This window comes from Anolis carolinensis, unplaced genomic scaffold (genome assembly GCF_035594765.1).
Source record: "Anolis carolinensis isolate JA03-04 unplaced genomic scaffold, rAnoCar3.1.pri scaffold_10, whole genome shotgun sequence".
NCBI lineage: Eukaryota > Metazoa > Chordata > Lepidosauria > Squamata > Dactyloidae > Anolis > Anolis carolinensis.
The window spans coordinates 22,760,231-22,780,012 of record NW_026943821.1 but is presented as its reverse complement, the minus strand read 5'-3'; the positions used below and the strand labels follow the sequence as shown (position 1 = coordinate 22,780,012).

At 41.1% G+C, this 19,782-nt stretch overlaps 2 protein-coding genes across 3 annotated transcripts; both read left to right on the top strand.

Annotated features, from left to right (window-relative positions):
• Positions 1-4,345: 4,345 nt before the first annotated feature.
• Positions 4,346-12,952, top strand: LOC134293813 (cyclic GMP-AMP synthase-like). 2 transcript variants are annotated; one of them, XM_062962602.1, is made up of 7 exons: positions 4,346-4,479; positions 6,147-6,442; positions 6,812-7,125; positions 8,316-8,547; positions 8,691-8,936; positions 9,776-9,875; positions 11,423-12,952. In XM_062962602.1, the coding sequence occupies exons 2-7, from the start codon at positions 6,202-6,204 to the stop codon at positions 11,874-11,876; spliced, it is 1,587 nt and encodes a 528-aa protein (XP_062818672.1). In that variant the 5' UTR covers positions 4,346-4,479; positions 6,147-6,201; the 3' UTR covers positions 11,877-12,952. The 2 variants fall into 2 exon arrangements, with proteins under 2 accessions (XP_062818672.1, XP_062818671.1); XM_062962601.1 differs by having other exon boundaries at positions 4,346-4,495.
• Positions 12,953-14,587: 1,635 nt separating this feature from the next.
• Positions 14,588-19,351, top strand: rpl11 (ribosomal protein L11). The gene is made up of 6 exons (XM_003227561.3): positions 14,588-14,678; positions 16,505-16,658; positions 17,185-17,291; positions 17,381-17,512; positions 18,489-18,599; positions 19,273-19,351. Exons 1-6 carry the CDS (start codon positions 14,673-14,675, stop codon positions 19,300-19,302), a joined length of 540 nt encoding a protein of 179 aa, XP_003227609.1. The 5' UTR covers positions 14,588-14,672; the 3' UTR covers positions 19,303-19,351.
• Positions 19,352-19,782: the final 431 nt, after the last annotated feature.

The following is a 19,782-nucleotide window of genomic DNA, read 5'->3' as shown; positions in this document are numbered from 1 at the left end:
AACGGACAAGCCAGCCTTTCTCTCTCCAGGTCCCTCTCGGGCCAGAAGTGCTGGATTTCATAGATGCCACAACGGACAAGCCAGATGTTCTCTCTCCAGGTCCCTCTCGGATCAGAAGCACTGAACCTGATAGAAGCCACAACAGGCAAGCCAGCCGTTCTCTCTCCAGGTCCCTCTCGGGCCAGAAGCATTAGATCTCATGGATGACACAATGGACAAGCCAGCTGTTCTCTCTCCAGGTCCCTCTCGGACCAGAAGCTCTGGATCTCATAGATGCCACAACGGGCAAGCCAGCCGTTCTCTCTCCAGGTCCCTCTCAGGCCAGAAGCACTAGATTTCATAGATGCCACAACGGACAAGCCAGACGTTCTCTCTCCAGGTCCCTCTCGGACCAGAAGCTCCGGATCTCATAGATGCCACAACGGACAAGCCAGCTGTTCTCTCTCCAGATCCCTCTCGGACCAGAAGCTCCGGATCTCATAGATGCCACAACGGGCAAGCCAGCCGTTCTCTCTCCAGGTCCCTCTCGGGCCAGAAGCACTGAATCTGGACAACCAGCAACGACGAAAGCTGTGCTTCCTCTTTGCCTACTTTCCACTTTCTTGTTTTTCATGATGACCTTGCCATTCTGGGGTGACCATTTCAGAGGGAATATTTGGTGCCCATTAGTTTTATTTGTTCAATATGGGTAAGTTCAATATGCTGCTGGTGGGAGAGAGGATTTACCCAGCAGTGCTACCCCAAGAGCTGTACTGCATGGTAGTGAGGCTCCTCAATTTGCGCAGCTATTGCTTGAACCATGAGAACAGTTGCTGCGGAAAGGAACTACAAGAGCGATAGGCACCATAGTAACATCTGGGGCTGAACTTTTCTGTGCAATACCTTATGAACAAGTGCCAACGAGAAAGATAATGGCTTCAGTTCTCTTTCAGCTACTGACAAACATGGCGTTCTCTCTCCAGGTCCCTCTCAGACCAGAAGCACTGAATTCAAACAACACTAAAACCTTGCTTCCTAACACAACACCTACCTTCCACCTTCTTGCTTTTTGTAGCCAAGGATGTGAACTTTTATTCACTGTTTGTTTATCCTGCACAGCAGCTCCTGCAGATAGGAAGAGTGCCATCCTCTGTCTCCACACTTCATGGAACTGAAGCATCTGCCTGTTCCCTATATCTTCATTGCCACCTTCTAAAGAATAAATGAAACCAAATGGCTGACAATCAATGTCAATCAGCAGCCTCCTAAGTAATAACAAACAAAACTGCAGTTGCCCTCCTCACTGAAGGATAGTTATCTCCTGCAACCTCACATCGTCTTGTTTCCTAGTGCAGCCTGGACAAACAATCCATTACCGCTGGTTTTCACTCTCACACTACAACCTGCGTCTTCCAGTCTTGGACTGTTGGAATGAAAGGACAAACAAAGCACCACCTCTACTTGTTCTAAGTCTCTTGGTGATCCTCAGAAGAAGTTACTGACGGCAGTAAAAGCCCCTTCCCAGACTTGAATTCCTGGTATCCGACTATTGGACTGCTACCTTGGCTACTGTTTATTCTTGCTCATGACTTGACACTGTAGTACTTAACTTGTCTGCATTAATGGGACATTTGATCTTGGCTTGTGTTCATCGTTACTCTGACTATATCCTGCAATTTTCTTTTGTTGGCCAGGCCTTGAAGGACTCTAGACTTTAGTTTTTTTTCATAAGTAAATATGATCTTGTATTACTTTGTGTTTGTTTGAATAAACCTCAGCCCTTGAGACCAGGTGAGCCCCGGCACACGACAACACCCTGAACAAGCTCAAGCAACATTTCTAGCAAGGCCAGTCTGGCAAGAATCCAGCAGAAATATTGCTCCAGCATGGCAATGCACACCCCCCACAAGTCTGAGAACCCAGGGACACATTGCCAAAATGAGCTGGATAACTCAAACACTCTACAGCCCAGATCTGGCATCGTCGGATTTCTACCCCTTTGGGTCTCTTAAAAATGCTTTGCAGGAAAGTCCTGATACAGTGAGAAAGTGGCAACATGCACACGGCAAAAGCTGGTGCCGACAACGAATACAGTAGTGTCTCACTTATCCAACGTTCTGGATTATCCAATGCATTTTTGTAGTCAACGTTTTCAATACATTGTGATATTTTGGTAATAAATTCGTAAATACAGTAATTACTACATAGCATTACTGTGCACTGAACTACTTTTTCTGTCAAATTTATTGTTAAACATGATGTTTTGTTGCTTAATTTGTAAAATCATAACCTATTTTGATGTTTAATAGGCTTTTTCTTAATCCCTCCTTATTATCCAACATATTTGCTTATCCAACGTTCTGCCGGCCCGTTTATGTTGGATTAGTGAGACTCTACTGTACATGCACTTGTTCCAAGCTGGTGTAAGACTGTACAAGCTGATGGAGGCAATGTAATACAATAGGACACATTTGTGACTTGGGGATTGCCTGTATATCCAATATGCATTTTTGATGCATGCTAGAATTTATCTGTGTGTAGTAGTGTAGCATCCTGTATGTAGTGTGTAGTATCCTATGAATTACCTATATGTAGCACACAGTTTTTGTTTAGGAGGTAGTGTTAAGATTGTCACCATGTTCACTCTCTCATACGTACATGTTGTGTTACTATTGTGTCTCTATTTTTGTACCTGCAGATAAAGAGCCATTTCAATATGTCTAATATTACTCCTAACCTGGTAGTCAGCAGCACAGCCTAGACACACCTTGGCTGCCATTGTGACATATTGGCAGCATCATCTTGCATTTCACTCATTTGCTTCTGACTTTGCCTATCACCCCAATTGAAAGTGCTAGACCTCTCTTTTGCTGTTCCATAGCAGAAAGAAAGCAGGTGCCCTGACCAGAATGAAGGTTTGGTTGCTGAGAAAGAAAGCCAAGAGGAGCATGAAGCAATACTAATGACCCCATTTTGGGAATGTATAGATATATCTTCTTAGGTTACAATCAGGGAACTTGCATGCATATCTCATTCTGCAGTAGTGGAATGCCAAGTCCCGCAAGGAGTGAAACAGGAGACAGTATGTGTCAATGTTTGATTTCCATTTTGAATACACATTCAGAATTGTAACAACTTTCAATTGTTACCAATTTTTGGCAGTCTTATGTTTTGTAATTTAATGTTGTGGAACACATTGTCTCGCTTTGTAACTTATCCTAAAAAAAAATAAACATGTTTGTTGACTAATGATGGAGTCATAATATTTTTGTTCTGCTGCTTCTGTATTGGGAAAGAGGCATTTTTTCACCAACCTCTGAGAATGGAGACTGATAAGGCTATACATGAAGCCCATAGCCAATGGGATGGAGTCACCGTGGCCCCTTCTACACTGCCATATAAAATCCTGATTATCTGCTTTGAACTGGATTATATGGCAGTGTACACTCATATAATCTAGTTAGTATAGTAGTGTAGAAGGGACCTCAAATTCCCCCCTTCTATTTACAGTGGCATTGATTCAGTATCTTCATTACAACAGGGAGGGGATAATAATAATAATAATAATAATAATAATAATAATAATAATAATAATAATAATAACTTTATTTTTATACCCCGCCCCATCTCCCCAGTGGGGACTCGGAGCGACTTACATGGGGACCAAGCCCGAAACATACAGCAATAAAACGATAAAACAATTATTCCAACAGTAAAACATCAATATCAATAAAACATCATAAAAATCATCATACAGCATAAAATGTTAAAAACAGGAGACTAAAACAAGGGGTTAGCATTAGCCCAAATTCATATAATGGGACAGATTAAAAGGACAATTGAGGTTGCTGTTCTTTTTTTTCCTAAAACGCATTTTCAAAGCATTTTTATACAGGTAAGTGCTTCACCCTTGAAGTTTTTTTCCTGCCAAAGTTTTGTCTGTACACTGTCATATAATGCAGTTTAAAAATGCAGATTAACTGCATTGAACTGTGTTATATGAGTCTACACTGCCATATAATCCAATTCAATGCAATTAATCTGCATTCTGAAACTGTACTGTAGATCGAACCTAATACATACAGAGGTTGGTGCAACCATAAGGTAGTGTTATAAGAAAGGGTCAACTTGTAAATAGGGACCTTTTCAGTCTGGGATGGAAAAGTATTAAATCCCAATATTCCTACTCCCTTGCTATCTGGTTGTTGGGACTTATACATGGGATGGACTGCAACACCCACCATCTTAGCATTTCTTACATTTAGCTGCGAAAGGCTCTCAATGGCAGGACGGTCTCTAATGGGTGATGCCAGGTCAAGAATGTTCACTCGCCGACATTCTAAGGAATCCTTTGAGCCCAACTGTTGAAAACGGGCAGTTGGTGAACAAGCACCAACCGCAGGCTTAGGTTACGGCAAAAGGAAAAGGTCTATGCTGGTTAATTTAAACCGGGATCATTTCAAACCAGAGCATCTAGAGCCGCCTCTCAGTTCCCTAGAAGTAGGTTCATTCAGTGGTAAGGTGTTTTTAAGAATAGTTCTTATACTAGTCCCCTAACATGGAGACTCCAAAATATACATCAAGACACTAATTATAGCAATTTGTATTATTAAGAGCAAGTCTAAAAGCAATGTTTGCCCACTGAAGACCCAGCCATGCCAAAATATTTGAGGATTTATTTTTAAAAATGCAATAATGTTTGGGAAATTCACATGAAGGTTTTCCAGGAATGAGATAGTTGAGGGAGCATAAAGGTGGTGCATTAATTCACAATCCCTTTTAATTCAAAAGTCTCCTCTTCCAGTGCATCATTATATTTAGTGGGACATGACTTTACCTTCACCATAATTCAACCATTTTGCATCTTTATGTTAACTTGCTATGGTGTTGAATTGAGTACAATAACACTACGTAACAACATTTGAACAAAAATGTTCCTGGTTTGAAAGTGTTATTTCCTATTTAATTGAGCTGTACTACTTACTCTGAAAGTAGTTGTTCTCCTCCAGAAACTTCATTTTGTGGCGTCCGCAAACTAGGTTGAATTGGTTAAGACTCAATGAGATATTCGCTGAAAAACTAGAGCAAAATGTGCTGCAAAATGTCCTACCAAAAAAAAAAAAACCCAAAGTTTTTGCAGTTTAATAAACTTTTCCGAAGTGTTTGTGATAGTGGTGAGACTCTGCCTTCAGATGTAATTGAATTGCATCATCCCTGTCCAGCAGAATTGATGCTAAGGAATGCTTAGAGATGCCGTTGAACACTATTTAGAAGAGTGCCCAATTCCCAGTCCTGCTATATATGGCCCTTTCCACACAGCTGAATAAATTCCCACATTATCTGCTTTGAACTGGCAATGTGGACTCATATAACTCAGTTCAAAGCAGATATTGTGGTAATTTTTGCCTTGATATTCTGGGATATACTGTGTCTGTGTAGAAAGGCCTTATTAAAAACTAGGTGCCCCTAACCATATCCTTTGTTCCTGCACTATTGTTCCTTTCTGAATGGCAAGGTGAGAAGCAACATCTGTTTATTTATTAATGTTTATTTCCATTTTAATGTGTGTGTGTGTGTGTGTGTGTGTGTATATAGAGTTTTAAATTGTGTTGGTTTTACTGCTTTGAGTCTCTTCTTTAGAGAGGAAACATGAGATATAAATAATAATAATAATAATAATAATAATAATAATAATAATAATAATAAAAAAAAAAATTTTCGTGTCAGGAGCGACTTGAGAAACTGCAAGTTGCTTCTAGAGTGAGAGAATTGGCCATCTGCAAGGACGTTGCCCAGGGGACGCCCGGATGTTTTGATGTTTTTACCATCCTTGTGGGAGGCTTCTCTCATGTCCCCGCATGGAGTTGGAGCTGATAGAGGGAGCTCATCCGTGCTCTCCCCAGGTGGGATTCGAACCTGGCAGCTTGCAGATCAGCAGCCCAACTTTCAAGTCACAAGCTTTTAACCCACTACTCCACCGGGGGCTCCTATAATAATAATAATAATAATAATCATCATCATCATCATCATCATCATCATCAGATTGACCCAGACATGTGGAATCCCAACTCCCATCATTCTGGAGGACATCAACCTGGAGATGTCTGGTTTCCAGTTCCTTGAGGCTCTGCATCAGTTTCCAAACTCGTCCTTCTGCTCTCTTCCAGATTCTATAGGAGTACAACCAGGCCCAGCCCCATCTTCTTCTTCTCCTTCTGCACCATGTCTGCCAAGAAGGCCAAGGAGATGGAGAAGTCCCCTTGGAGGAAGCCAAGCAAAGGGACCGACAAGAAGGAGATACACGATCGGCACACAACATGGTTGCCATCCAAAGAACCCACACAGGCAAATGTAGAAAATCCAGAGTGGCCACAGTTCCAAGTCCCCAAAACTCTGGTACATCCTCCAACTCCAGTCCCCTGGTCCAAATGGAGGGTAAAGAGGATGCAACAAGCTCCTGCAGGTAGACGCCTCCTGCTTTGGTTGATTCTCTTTGAAAATCATACCCTCCGCCGTACCAATTTGGCAAGGAGTGTTCTAGTTTCTCCTCTGCTATCCCACTTTCTCAGCCTCTTTTAAAATGTCCCAGTTTCTCTCTCCTCCTCCTCCTTTTCCCTGCCATCGTAGTTCATTTCAATTGCTGCAAATTGAGTTCAAACTGTGAAAGTAGTTTGCACTCAACTTGGGAGTGGAGAGGAGGGGGAGAGAATCCTTCCCAGTTGTGTAAAGAACTGATGGGACTTACTGAATTTTGGAGGAAAAAGAGAACCCCCTTTCACGGAGCGTGCAACAAACCCTGTCATGCTTCCAAAATGGCTTTCTTTTCCTGCAGGTGATGAGAAGGAGTCTTTATTCTCCACCTCTGCAAACATGTGTGAAGAAGCAAAGGCATCCACTGCAGCATCAATGGCAGGAGGAAGTGGAGACCACCGAACCTGGCCAACAGAGAGCAATACACAAGTCAAAAAGGAGGCCGCAGAGCTCCACTTAAACCCGGCATCAAATCGATTAGAGGCAGCCGATGTTCTTGAAACCTTTCTGGGTCAGCTTCTAACTTATTTGCACGAGTGCCCAGACAGACCCTATTTCAGCAACATGGAAGAACCAGCTCTTGGAAGCAGATACAGTCAGTATGAGTATGAGAAGGTAACAATCTGGTTGATGAATCTGTAAAAAAATATCTCTAGTGGTTGAACAGTGTCTTCCCAGTCTGAGTCGCACAGCTTCCAAAATCCCCTACTGTAATGGTCACCCTATTCTGCAACATTTCACAGATGAAAATCAGTATTTGTTTGGCCAGGCACCATCAGAGTGTGGTCAAAATGGGGAAGGTTGTTAATGAGAAAAACACACAAACTAGAAGAGTTGCAGCAGTTTGCCTTTGCCTGATTCTCCTGAGTTAACTGAGTGAACTCAATTTGCAGCAAACTGAGGATGAACTGGGGAGAAAGCAAGATGGAGACATTTTGATAGGAACTCAAAAACTGGGACGGCAGAGAATTAATCATTACTGATTGGGATAGAGTATGGACCTTTAGGCACACTGGTTGAAGGATTTTGGGACCTTAGTCCAAAGGTCTCTGATTGGTTGCATCTCAATCTCAATTCTCCTCTTGATGAAAGTGTATTGGGAAAATATAATACTTGTATTGAAAAATATATATTGAATGTAATCATGTTAAAAAAAACTAGAAATAAGAAAATATGTAATCACCAGCAGATTGTGTGTGAAGCCTTAAAAATACACTCTGCTCAGCAAAATAACTGTCTACCCATAGCAAGACCAAAGTTCACTGAGACATATGTTAAGTATCAACCAGAATAGATAAGCTAATGGACAAGAGACAAATTAAGGCTTTTTGGGATGTCAAGGTAAGACCTGGCACCATGAGGGGAGTGCTAATGGGTCTCTGACAGCTAAGATAAGTGGGAACTCCTTAATTAATGAGAACCCCTAATGGATGAGATGAGAATTCCAAAGATAAGGCTAATGGAGGATCAGGGGTCTTGAAAGTAGTCTATATTTTAGGAAAATGCAAAGATAGCTTTTTAGTTAAGTGCCCAGTAAGACTTTTTTGACACTAATTGGTGATTGATAATACCTGTGTGACATAGATAGAGGCAGACCAAAATAGTATATAAGGATCTGTGTTTCTTTGTAATTTTACCCTTTTTCCTGGAGACAGAAGGGTCTATATTCTCATTGCCCATTGAGAATAAAAACGTCATTTTTTCTACAGCCACCGGAACTCTCTTTGTCTCATTTCCTCAAACCTTTGTCTGCCATTTCACTCTCCCTCTTTTCTCTCTCAACTGTGTTGTTGGTTTGCCTTCAGATCCTCCATCCAGGCGAGTTCGAGGTGATGCTGAGTATTTCCCTTCCGGAATGCATTCAGTACACCGAAGTGGAGGGATACAACGGTCTCTTTTACACCCTGAATTTCCTGAAAAAGTCCCGCAGCTTCCCAGCGGCCCTTCTTCTGGAAGACGGGAGGACCATATCCCCAAGGAACGTCATGGAGGAATTCTGGAAGCACGTGGACCAGTTTGTGAAAACGTTTTATTCGGGTGAGGAAGTCTTTCTTTCTCTTCTTTTTTTCTCTTTCCTCCCTCCCTTCATCCCTTTGTGGTACTGGCAAACAAAGATACATACATACATATTAAATAGAAAGAGATTAAGCAGGTTGATTCTGTTCTTTTCGGTCTCTCAGTGCCTCTTCCTGGCTGGCAGGTGAAGCTGGAGAAGAAGAAGCCCAACTGTCCGGCCGTGGGCCTCCTGATGCTGGATCCCCAAGGGGTCAAGTTCATGTCGGTCAGCCTTATCCCTGCCTTGGAGATGGCCGGTCAATGGCCCTGCTTGAAGAAAGCCAAGGATATCCTAGAAGAGAGAGAAATGCTGCCCCTCATGAGGGTCTTTTATTTTGTGGCCAAACAATCTCCTGGAAGGCTCAACAAAGGTAACCCAGTTCTTCTCATCTGGGTTGCTGGACCACAGAGAGATCTTCTCCATCTGTGCAGTGCAATAATAATAACAATACTAATACTACTACTACTACTACTACTACTAATAATAATAATAATAATAAGACTCTGGCAGAAACCAGTGCAGGTGGTCCCGGTGGTGATGGACACACTGGGTGCCATGCCAAAAGATCTCAGCCAGCATTTAGAAACAATAGACAAAGGAACCATATTTCACAGTGTAAAAGATATATATTTCACAGTGTAAATGACATGTATCTCTAAAGAGAACAAGTGTTAAGTTTGGAACCATGTTAATATTTGGCAATGGATGATGTTTTATGGATATATTTTGTTATTTATGTTAGTGTACGTAACTATTTTCAGACCACCAGTGGAAGGCCTTATGCGGGGCCAAAACCGGTCGTGGCGGACTTATTCTTCTCGGCATTAGAATACACAACGCCGACTGCATTTCAATGTATATTGGACAATCCATTTGACGTTGTTTGTTATTACTGTGAATTTAAACAGTATAACTAATTTGCCAGACATATTGTTTTCTGAACTGGTTTATTTCCAATTGTGTATAGAGTAGGTCATTTGTGTTGAGTTGACTCAGGAACCCATTTAGATTGTTAAATAAGGATTGCCATGTATGCGTTAGATATTGCTCATACACAATATCTAATGTATATTGCTCTGAAGTTCTATAAAATACCGATGCTTGGCATAAACCCAGCTAGTTCTGTGAGTAGGTTGGACTTAAAGCAGTGCTGAGGCTTGGTGGATCCTTTGGCCAAAGTTATTGGCTGTGCTTAACTGTGTCTTTCAGAGACCTGGAGGATTTCTTTCTCGCACATAGAGAAAGAGATCCTGAACCGGCATAGCAGCTCCCAAGCCTGTCGTAAGTACCACAAGGAGGACTGCTGCAGGTAGGTATTTTGAAAAGTCACGTTCCTTATATTTCACGCCCTTTAGACCATGGCATCTTAAACATTTTCCATTCGCAACCTCTTTCCGCCTGAGAAATTTTGACATGACCCCTGGTATATAGGTCCATAAAATAGGTATAAAAGCCAAACATTTACTGATAACAAATCAGCATTTGCAAGGTTTGCTAAACAATATGTTTTTTGCTTTTTCTGAAGTACATCTGAAGCATCTTCGGCCGAATCTACTGTAAACACCAAACATTATTGCTAACTGATTTGTGCAAATGGATGGCACACATTTTTACAGACACTTTTTACCATTGCCATTTTTTTTAGGACCCCAATAATAAGCAAATATGCATCGCATTAGGGTCCGGGACCTACAGTTTAAGAAGCAGTACTTTCAGTCATAAGCCTGAGCTAAGATAATGGCCAAATTAACAATTTGCAAGGTGCTTTGGTAAACTTTCAATAAAATATGGGGTCACAAATGCAATACACACATATACATACAGGGCCCACAATGGGTCACACTTTCTCCATCACCACTTAAAATACTGTATATACTCAAGTATAAGCCTAGTTTTTCCGCCCTTTTTTAGGCCTGAAAAAGCTTCCCTCGGCTTATACTCGAGTGAGGGTCCTGGTCGGCTTCTATTCAGGTCGGCTTATACTTGAGTATAAAGGTATTTAGAATTGGACAGTCTTATCTTATTAAAGTATTATCTTAAATTACAGTTTTATATAAATATTCAAAAACATTTAACCTACTGATGCCTCAAATAATGCAATTTTATTAATATATATTTTTATTTTTGAATTTGACCGTAGCTGCTGCATTTCCCACCCTCATCTTATACTCGAGTCAATAAGTTTTCCCAGTTTTTGTGGTAAAATTAGGTGCCTCGGCTTATATTCGGGCCAGCTTATACTCGAGTATATACGGCAATTACAATGAACCCCACTAATATGGCGACAGACCTGGCGGAGTAAGTCTCTTTTTTGGTAAATAATTTTTATGAAGCATTTCCAAATAATAATAAAATAATTTCACTCTTCCAAGGGGAACTCTTCCAAGCTCTGCATGTCCATGCCAAACAAATAGATAGACAGATACAGTAGAGTCTCACTTATCCAACATTCGCTTATCCAACGGTCTGGATTATCCAACAAATTTTTGTAGTCAATGTTTTCAATACATCGTGATATTTTGGTGCTAAATTCGTAAATACAGTAATTACTACGTAGCATTACTGCCTATTGAACTACTTTTTCTGCCAAATTTGTTGTATAACATGATGTTTTGGTGCTTAATTTGTAAAATCATAACCTAATTTGGTGTTTAATAGGCTTCTCCTTAATCTTGCCTTATTATCCAGCATATTTGCTTATTCAACTTTCTGCCGGCCCATTTATGTTGGATAAGTGAGACTCTACTGTTGGTAGATAGATAGATAGATAGATAGATAGATAGATAGATAGATAGATAGATAGATAGATAGAGTTTGCCTGAGATGCTTGCATCAGTTGAAGGACTTGTGTTCTAGGAGGGAGTGTCTGAAGATGCTGGAGGACCTGGTGGCCGCTCTCAAGGCAGAATACCCCCAGATGCTGGCCCACCTGAGTTGTTATCACGCCCGGACCTCCTTCCTGCATTCGCTTTGGGAGTCGAAGGCTGACACCGACTGGCAGCCTGGCGAGATGGCTTCATGCTTTGAGCGGGTCTTGTCCAACTTCCTTCACGAAGTGGCTACAGCTCAACTGCCCCACTTCTTTCTGCCCAAATGCAACCTCTTTGGGGCCAAGTTCTTCCCTCCCACAAAGCTGAAGTTCCTGTGGTCCCACCTGAAAGAGAAGGAAGGGACGGCGAAGACCTTCACCGTGTCCCGCAAGAGGAGCTACCCCACTCCACTGTTGGGTCCTGACATGACCTGGCCTCTCATGGTCACCCTCGGCCTCATTGGTTTGTTCTCCCTAGTTCTCCCTCATATGACAACTTAACTCCATTGACATGGTTAAACTAGCCTCTCATTTCAACTCATTGTCATGGCTCCATCCTACAGAATCAGGGGGTCTGTAGCTTGGAGCAGTACTTAGAATTTTCTGATCGATAACTGTTGTCTGAACTCTGTTTCTCAAAGCGTTCCAATTCTATTCCTTCTAAAGGAATCTTGGATGGCATAGATCTGGGGAATCCACAACAGCCATCCAGCAGAGGGATCTTAAGTACCTTCCTAAACTAGAGATCCCAGAATCCCAATGACAATTAAATTAATACCATACCCATTTTGTAGAAGTTACTATACTTGCTGTGTTTACACTGAGAAGGAAATATTGCTAAGCACTTCCATCTAGTGGCCAAGAAAGTCCTGATGTGACTTGATGTAACTTTTTACATCTGCAAGGACTGATTTCCTCCGAAGAAAACATTTGAGAAAATGGAACCCAGGATTGGAAAATCCATACAAAATGTATGCAAAATATCTATATCTATATCACAGTTCCCATTACCTCTGATGACTGGCCTTGCTGGTTGGGGCTGATAGGAGCTGTAGTCAGGAAGGACTGGAGATCCAGAACATGAAACATGGCACACGTTTATTCCTTTTTGCTTTGATTATATTTTCCTAATGGATTTGGGGTGGTCTTGAGAGCACATCTACATTTTGGCTTCTAATACCATGTCCTTTTCAAGCTGTTTACAATTTTTCTTAGTCTCTGCTGAGTCTATCCCTAACATCTTACCTGTAGCCTTCCCCACATCATCTTACTTCCCAGTGTTGGACTACAACTCCCACGATCTCGCTGCCAAATAGAATGGGAATTATAGTCCAATACATTTAATTTTGCTTTGGGGCTGTTTTGCTATTTCGCTTCCATTGTTTAAACCCTCCACATCTCTCGAAGGTCCTGTTCTCACAATCTGAACATTTTCTTCTTCCATGTGTTGGATTTGGAGTGGGAATGGGAATTATTTGCCCTTCGTTTTTTCATTGTTGTGTTGTTTGATGAGTTGTGACATTGTGAGTTTTCTTGTTTCTGAAAAAGAAAGAAAATAAACATACTTCAAAGATGGATCTGATGTCTCTTTTGCTTGTTGGCTTTTACATTTTGCCCATTCACTAAGGCATATGTGTGTGTATGTTACTTATTTATTTATTTATTTATTATTAGCGACATTTATATCCCGCCCTTCTCACCTCGAAGGGGACTCTGGGCGGCTTACAAATTATATATACATACAATATATTATATTATTAGTATAGCACAATATAAGCACTATATAAGCATTATATATTAATATATTGTACTATACGACTATATTGCAATATTATTAGTAATATTGCATGTAATATAAATATACAATTATAATCGTGTATTATTATTATTACATTGTATTACATCATAATATTATTATCAATATTATATGTATATACAATATATTATAATAGTATAGTATATTATGAGTATTATATATTATTATATTGTTAAATTGATACAGGAAACATCGTGGAAAGATGTCTTCCTAGCCCCTTGGGACTCTTTCTCTGTCTCTCTCTCTATATATATGTGTGTGTGTGTGTGTGTATAATCCCACTTTTCCTCCAGTATGTAGACTCAAGGCTGCTATATAGGGGCTAGATATAATGTAATTTAATTAAAATACAGTACATTTGCAAAATGACACAAAGTATTGCCTGTTTTTGTGGCTCCCAGTGGGCAATATCTATATACAAACACATCTGGGTGACCCAAATTCTAAAATCCCAGACAGATTATTATTATTATTATTATTATTATTGTTGTTGTTGTTGTTGTTGTTGTTGTTGTTGTTATTATTATTATTATTATTATTATATACATTTATATCCTGCTCTTCTCACCCCAAAGAGACTCAGAGGGGCTTACAAATCAAATGAAGATACAATATATCATTATCATAGCACAATATAAGCATTAAATTACTATATTTACTATATCATTATATGGTAATATTATTAGTAATATTACATTTACTATATAATATATAATTAATATTATTATATTGTATTATTAGTAGTATAATATTGTATTCCATTATAATATTATTATCAATACACAATATATTATCTATATATATAAAAGGGTAATGAAATTTCGGCCTAGGACAAAACAACAAAACTACACATCCCAGAAACACTAAACTTGGCAGCACAACCCCTCATCCATGCCTCTACGTTCATACAACAAAAAGCTCCAGCTACTCCAGAAAACGGCCAGGCTTTGAGACTGCAAGGCTATTCAGTGCTATTCCATCTGGCCAACAAAGGATTCCCATAAGCCACAGCAACGCGTGGCTGGGCAAAGGTAGTAGATTTATAAATACCAATAAATACCATGTATAAATGCCCAAACATGCATTGGCTATCTATCAATCTAATCTATCAGTCTAATCTAATCTATCTAATCTATCTAATCTATCTAATCTATCTTATCTATCTGTCTGTCTGTCTGTCTGTCTGTCTGTCTGTCTATCTATCTATCTATCTATCTATCTATCTATCTATCTATCTATCTATCTATCTATCTATCTATCTATCTATCTATCTATCTATCTATCTATCTATCTATCTATCTATCTATCTCTATCATGAGGACAGTGAGAACTCGCCTTGCAATGCGCCCCTCCTGCCTCCAGGGGGCAGCGGTATTCTCCTTTGGCCCTCTTTATTTCCTTCATCTCTATTGGCCGCCCGGCACGACTGGCCGCACAAGATCCCGTTCCGGACCTCTCGCGATCTTTTCCACGGCTCCAACATGGCGGTGAGTAGCGGCCTCCAGAAGGGCTCCACCGGGGGGAGGCCGGGAATCTGCCGCCATCCTGCCGCCACCGGGTCTCTTTCGGCAGGGTTTTCCTTCGGAGGGACGGGAAGGCGCCGGGAGAAGGGCGGGCGACCTTTAGTAGCGGGGGAGAGCCATATTGGCCAAGGATGGCGCCGGGAAAACACTCAGGCCTTGTGGGGCCTTTCAGCCATTGCTGTCCAGGCTCAGTAGTCGAGCTCCAATCTCTCCATTTGGGATCCCACACCTCAGTTTCCATGCATTCTGTATCTTTGGGGAGTCCCGTCCGTATGGGTGGCACAGGGGGTATCTACACTGTAGAATTGATGCTGTTTGATCCCACTTTAACTTCCCTGGCTCAGTGCTTATGGGATCCTGGAGTTAGGAGAAGGATCAAGACCTTGCTAAACTACAAATTCCATGATGCCAAACATGTCTAGAACAGGCATGGGCAAACTTGGGGCCCTCCAGGTGTTTTGGACTTCAACTCCCACAATTCCTAACAGCCGGTAGGCTGTTAGGAATTGTGGGAGTTGAAGTCCAAAACACCTGGAGGGCCCAAGTTTGCTGATACCTGGTCTAGAATTATTTCTTTAAGGCAGAACTGCAGAACCTGTGACCCTCCAGGTGTTTGGGCCTTCAACTCCCAAAAGCCATATCCAGTTTGTCCAGTGGTCAGGAATTTTTTAGACTCTGAACGCACCAATCAGCATATTTCTAAGTGTATTTTTATTTTACTGGTGGTGGCGCAGTGTGTTAAAAGCGCTGAGCTGCTGAACTTGCAGACCGAAAGGTCCCAGGTTCAAATCCCGGGAGCGGAATGAGCGCCCGCTGTTAGCCCCAGCTCCTGCCAACCTAGCAGTTCGAAAACATGCAAATGTGAGTAGATAAATAGGTACTGCTCCGGCGGGAAGTTAACAGCGCTCCATGCAGTCATGCCGGCCACATGACCTTGGAGGTGTCTATGGACAACGCTGGCTCTTCAGCTTAGAAATGGAGATGAGCACCAACCCCCGGAGTCGGTCACGACTGGACTTAACGTCAGGGGAAAACCTTTTTTTTTACCTACCTATTTTTATGAATGTCTAATGTAATTAATTTTAATTGAATTGCAGTATATTGTATTATTTTTATATATGTGCTTTTATTGTAAGCCGCCCTGAGTCCCCTCTTGGGTGAGAAGGGCGGGATACAAATGCTGTAATAAATAAAATAAATAAATTCTGGGAGCTGGAGAGCCATAGGTTGTGGAGGCCTGCTTTTTAAGGTATGAAGTTTTATGTTGACATGATGTGAATCTCAAACAGGTGCTAGTTAAGGAGTAGCCCCATACGTAGTTCCTCCATGTCATAAACCAGGGGTCCCCAAACTAAGGCCTGTGGACTGGATGTGGCCCTCCAAGGTCATTTGTCCGGCCCTTAGTTTTAGACTTAGGCTCGCCCTAAGTCTAAAATGACTTGAAGGCACACTACAACAATCCTAATTAACTTGACTATCTCATCAGCAAGAAGCAGGCCCACACTTCCCGTTGAAATCCTGGTATGTTTATGTTGGTTAAAATGGTTCTTATTTACAATATTGTATTGTTCTTTCATTGATTTTTTTTTTTGCACTACAAATAAGACATATGCAGTGGGCATAGGAATTTGTTTGTATTTTTTTATTTAAAAAAAGTCCACCCCGCCAACACTCTGAGGGACCGTGGACTGGCCCTCTGCTTTAAATGTTTGAGGATCCCTATCATAGACTGTGTACAATGTTATGTTATCTCTGTATCAACGGTACTTTGTTGCTTCATTTTTGTGCAGCAACAGGAGCAGGTTGAGAAGGAGAACCCCATGCGGGAGCTGCGCATCCGCAAACTCTGCCTGAACATCTGCGTTGGGGAGAGTGGGGACAGGCTCACCCGAGCTGCCAAAGTCCTGGAGCAGCTCACGGGGCAGACCCCTGTGTTCTCCAAAGGTAAACCCGTCAGGAAACTATCACGAAAGCTTCTAGTGAATTTCAATGCCAGGGATGCAAGAGTTTCATTAAAGTTCCTCAGAATTCACTCTCTCTCAAGCTCCATGTTCCATTTCAGGTGTTACATATTGCTTTCCAGTTTTTGTGACTTTCAAAGTAACAGGAGATTATAAGCAGAAAAATTGAGTGTCCATAAATATATTTTTTAGGAAATCATTTTTTTTTGCGGTTAAGGTAGAATATAAGATAGAAAAAAGATAGAGAGCCACTCTTCTAGAAAAGAGAGTGAAATGCTATTTATTAATTTCAATAACCTGGATCTTAGTTGTGTCTAATTTATGTTTTGAATTGGTGTTATCTTGTCTGCATATGATTTGTATCCAAATGTAGACCTTCTCTTTGCATGCTGCTGTCTCTTGCTTTGGGCTGACTGTTAGGGAGACTTTTTATCTGTTTCAGAATACAGCAATGTAATCCTCCTCCTGCAACTTCATTCAAACTGACTAAAATTTTGCATGTCTTGCAGCTCGATACACTGTCCGCTCCTTTGGGATCAGGAGAAACGAAAAGATTGCTGTCCACTGCACTGTGCGCGGGGCTAAAGCTGAGGAGATCTTAGAGAAAGGCTTGAAGGTGAGCTCGTCCCTTCTGGACAAGTTCCTCACAGAACTTGCCATCATTTGAAAGGAGGGCAAGCCATAAAGCTGATGTCTCTGTTTCAGGTGCGGGAATACGAGCTAAGGAAGAATAATTTCTCCGACACCGGCAATTTTGGTTTTGGAATTCAAGAACATATTGATTTGGGTATAAAATACGATCCCAGTATTGGTATCTACGGCTTGGACTTCTATGTGGTTAGTATTCTCAGTTTATCTTTTTGCATTGTTGACGGTAATCTGGGGTCTTACCTAGTTATGGCAAAGGGGGGCAGAGTACAGGCCTGGTCTCCTGAAGGCTTTTTACACTCCTCAGCCTCTCCATATCCCCCACTCCAATTTCTATCCCCCTCTTTGTTGTTAGTTTCCGTGCCATAGCCTGTTTAGTTTGATATTAGGTAATAGTGGGTTTTTTAATCTCCGTTTTTATTAAAAAGTCATCTCTTCTTGGAGATCATCAGGCATAAAGTCAGTTGTTGTTGTGTGTTTTTATGTATTTTATTTCACTGTTTGTGTGTGTGTGTGTGTGTAGAGGCAGGTAATAAATAAAATGTATTATTACTACAGTCTGTAGATTTTGCACATAATATGGGGGATTTGTATGTGGCTTCGCTTGCTTATGGGATTCCAGTGGCCTTGTTCATTTTGCTTTATATTTTGATATCCATCTGAAAGACAAGGATTTGCAATGGGGGACTTGCTGATGGTTGCATCAGCTTCTTCCTGAAGGAGAAGGTAGAAGCATCTGCTTTGTGTTCCAGTCAGAATCTAAATGGACCTCCTTCACCTCATCCAGGGGTTGGCTCTTAGTGGATTTAGGGCACGGGGAGGTGCTGGCTGTTAAGGTGGCCTGTGTTACCATAGGATCTGTGTATACAGAGCAGTCATAAATGACAAATTTTAGAGAATTTTAGTAGAGAGTATAAACCAAGTTATTTATTCTTGGAGTTGCACTACATCTAAATTTAATAGTAGTTGCTATGGTATACTGGTTGTCTCCGTGAGAAATTGTATCATCTACTACTTGTCACCTACCATATCAAACACTCAGTTCTCTCTTAAGCTCTTCTAGTGCCTTCTCGATTACCACTTTGACATATGAGAGAATATAGCTGGAAAGGTTTAATAAAATGGACTTCCAGTAGTAAATAATAATTATTGTTAACTGCTGTAGGTTCTGGGCAGGCCTGGTTTCAGCATTGCTGACAAGAAGCGCCGAACTGGGAGCATTGGGGCCAAGCACAGAATCAGCAAAGAGGAAGCTATGCGGTGGTTTCAACAGAAGGTAAGTCCTGTTGGAAAGAAAGATTTTGCTCAGCTTTGATGAGCTGCATCTTAGTAAAGCATGTCTAAAGATGAATTCTTCACTTCTCCAGCAATGCTGTGATCACTCAGGAACATTTCCTTAAGCGTGTTAGAATTCCAGTAAAGATAGCAAGGAATTCCTGAAGTTGTCTGTAAAACAGAAGTGTATTTCCAATGGCCTTCCAGATGTTTTTGGACTACTCCGTTACCTGTCTGAGGCCATGACTGTGTTGGTTGGTTTTTGGGACAAATTTTCCCTACCCCTAGTTGTTTAAACCATATATAAGATAGGTTTCTACTGAAGTAAAGAGTTTTGAGCCACTTTCTGGGGCTAAATTCACATGAATTTTTGTTGTGATGTCTCATGAGATGTAGATAATATTTGAAAGGCTACTCAGCACATTAAGAGTGGCATTTATAAACATCTCTTCTCTAACCATCCTGTAGTATAAGCAAGCCTGCTTTTGGGGGGCACAAAAAGCCTGTTTTAACAGTTGAGGTAGTAAAACTACATCCATGCTTCCCACCTTCCCTGTTCTATGCACAAAACATCATTCTTCACACTACTTTGCCCTTCTATTGCTTATAGGGATTGGATGTGAAGATATTTACACACTTTATTACTTACCTCTGGTATCTTTCCTCTCTTGCAGTATGATGGCATCATCCTTCCTGGTAAATAAATGGTTTCCTCTATTCAAAAAGAGCCAATAAACTTTTTCCACTGTTTCACTAGTTTGCTGTTGTGCGTTTTGTACAAAAACCGGTGCCTTTCCCTGAAATAGCCTGCTTTTTCCTAGGGAGTCCTGTTGTGCATTTAACAGGCACTGCCTCTCCAATTACACAAGTATTAAATCCCCTGAGTTTGAACCAAATAATTGCGAACATGTTCAAGCATATATCTCCCTTGTTTGCAGTAGTGGGGATAACTGCTATCAAGCACCCTGCAATTACCTGGCTTTCGTTCACCTCTCAGTGATTTTACCCCCAGGGAAGAAAGTGTGAAGTGGAAACTCAATGTATATAGATGATACATAAAATAATATTGCCTTATTGTGTAGTATGTCCTGGTGCAGGTTGTAGAAATTTGGGAGAAGTATTGCTGTGAAACACAGCATGAGGTCTATGACTTTAGGAATCAAATTTTGAAGAGTAAAGCTGGC

What these genes read in the sequence shown, in the direction of transcription:
- LOC134293813 (XM_062962602.1), top strand. Translation starts at nt 6,202, where the DNA reads ATGTCTGCCAAGAAGGCCAAGGAGATGGAGAAGTCCCCTTGGAGGAAG. An exon ending in GATGCAACAAGCTCCTGCAG is followed by an intron (nt 6,443 to 6,811) that starts GTAGACGCCTCC and finishes CTTTTCCTGCAG; the next exon opens with GTGATGAGAAGGAGTCTTTA. An exon ending in TCCTGGAAGGCTCAACAAAG is followed by an intron (nt 8,937 to 9,775) that starts GTAACCCAGTTC and finishes TGTGTCTTTCAG; the next exon opens with AGACCTGGAGGATTTCTTTC.
- rpl11 (XM_003227561.3), top strand. An exon ending in TCTTAGAGAAAGGCTTGAAG is followed by an intron (nt 17,292 to 17,380) that starts GTGAGCTCGTCC and finishes TCTCTGTTTCAG; the next exon opens with GTGCGGGAATACGAGCTAAG. An exon ending in TGCGGTGGTTTCAACAGAAG is followed by an intron (nt 18,600 to 19,272) that starts GTAAGTCCTGTT and finishes CCTCTCTTGCAG; the next exon opens with TATGATGGCATCATCCTTCC.